The sequence below is a fragment of the Rhagoletis pomonella genome, unplaced genomic scaffold (genome assembly GCF_013731165.1).
Source record: "Rhagoletis pomonella isolate Grant_MI unplaced genomic scaffold, Rhpom_1.0 Rhpom_scaffold_25228, whole genome shotgun sequence".
NCBI lineage: Eukaryota > Metazoa > Arthropoda > Insecta > Diptera > Tephritidae > Rhagoletis > Rhagoletis pomonella.
In genome coordinates this window covers 1-1622 of record NW_023483701.1, presented here as the reverse complement: position 1 = coordinate 1622, position 1622 = coordinate 1, and the positions used below count along the sequence as shown (strand labels likewise).

The 1622-nt window shown below is 43.3% G+C and overlaps 1 protein-coding gene across 1 annotated transcript; it reads right to left on the bottom strand.

The window, feature by feature from the left end:
• Positions 1-773: 773 nt before the first annotated feature.
• Positions 774-1571, bottom strand: LOC118732695 (PAX-interacting protein 1-like). The gene has a single exon (XM_036461817.1). The coding sequence runs from the start codon at positions 1510-1512 to the stop codon at positions 892-894; it is 621 nt and encodes a 206-aa protein (XP_036317710.1). The 5' UTR covers positions 1513-1571; the 3' UTR covers positions 774-891.
• Positions 1572-1622: the final 51 nt, after the last annotated feature.

Sequence of the window (1622 nt, the reverse complement as noted above, 5' to 3'; positions counted from 1 at the left end):
AATAAGGCTAGTAAGACTTTTTGGATTAGCGAGACTAGCAGGATGGAAATATGTTGAAGTTGGTTCTGGTTCTCCGGTTAGGTAGACACCACAGTAAGGTCGAAGGATGGCAAGTCATACTAGTTGAGAAAGTTGAGCATGTGCAGTCTGGTAAGTTCATTAAGTCAAGAGAGTCGAGCTGGTCGAGCAACTCTGACTGGCAAGCATTACTCCGGTCTGTTCAATGAGGTACGGCCCCTCGGCGAGTATCGCGCGGGCTGTGATTTAACACTTGAATGTGGTTAGAACTCGCAAGGGTTCAATGTGCAACCAGATCCAGAGAACGTCATAGGTTTTAGGTAGGCGTCGGCCCTACCAAGGTGGTAAGTGTGTCCACCACACACTGCCAATTGAGTCAAACCAAGCTAACTGTGTCAATGAATTTTCATTGATTTTCTGGAAAGTGAAGACAATTATGGGAATCTGTAGGTAATTATAGAACAAAAATACACTTTGGACGGTTTTTCGAAATTGCACTTCGTTTTTGGTTTTTTTGGTGTTATAAGAATATTGCAATTTTTGAGAGAAAAATTCGTAACTCGCGACCCATTTGATGAAATTTGATGAAATTTTTTTTGAGAGTTGCTGAAGCTTTTCCCTTTACAATAGAACGATTTGCAGAATAAAATTTGCAAAAAAATTAATAACAATAATTTAAACAATTGCAATTATTTATATATTCTAAGACCGCGATTGCAGTGAAATTTTGGCACAATATACGCTAAACTCTTGTTTTTAAGTTCCAAAAAGAAAAAAATTGGTCTTTCCAATTTTGACAGTCGCTATCGATTTGTTTCTATACTGACCACTATATAAAAGCAAAATGACTCCAGTTACTATAGCTTTGTTTACTCACAGAAAGTCTTCTATATCAACGCATCGTATAAAGTGGCAGGGTTCGTAATTGTTCTGCTCATCGCCATAGCAATAGGAATATGACCACGGAGCATTGCCGCGGCAGGGCGCATGTCCCAACAACTGCTGAACGTTCACCCCAGGTGCGCCAGTTGGCGCTTGCTGGCAGCAGCTGGCAGGACGTGGTTGAGCCGGCGGCAAACGGTCGTTGTAATCGTACATGGGATATGTTGGACGAGCCATCGGCGGTTGATTGAGCCATTTCGCGTGCGTATTCCTCACTTGTTCTTGCGCATAGTGTTGATGTTGTTCTTGATATTGTTGCAGCTGTTGGAATGGAGGACTTAACTGATATTCGTTTTGAATGAGCTTTTGTGGCTCAGGTAGTCCTTGTTGTTGCAAATGCTCGATATGCTCGTTGTGTTGAAGTTGTTGTATCCGCATCTGTTGGGTATGTTCATTTTGTGGCGGAGCTTGTTCCATTGGGTAAGTGATTCCCGGAACTGCCTCGAGAGCGGGGTAGTGTCGCGGAGGATAAACCGTTACGCCGTATGATTGATCCTCACATTCGTACTGATGTTGGGGCTGAAACGATGCATAGGACTGTTGCTGGGCCATATAATTACTAGACGATTTCACTATTTGATGTTGTTGCTGGATACCGGGTCGAATGGGGACTGGCGCATTCAACGGCTCGTAATCCTGCAGCGAGCCAACGAAAGCGCACT

What these genes read in the sequence shown, in the direction of transcription:
- LOC118732695 (XM_036461817.1), bottom strand. Translation starts at nt 1,512, where the DNA reads ATGGCCCAGCAACAGTCCTATGCATCGTTTCAGCCCCAACATCAGTAC.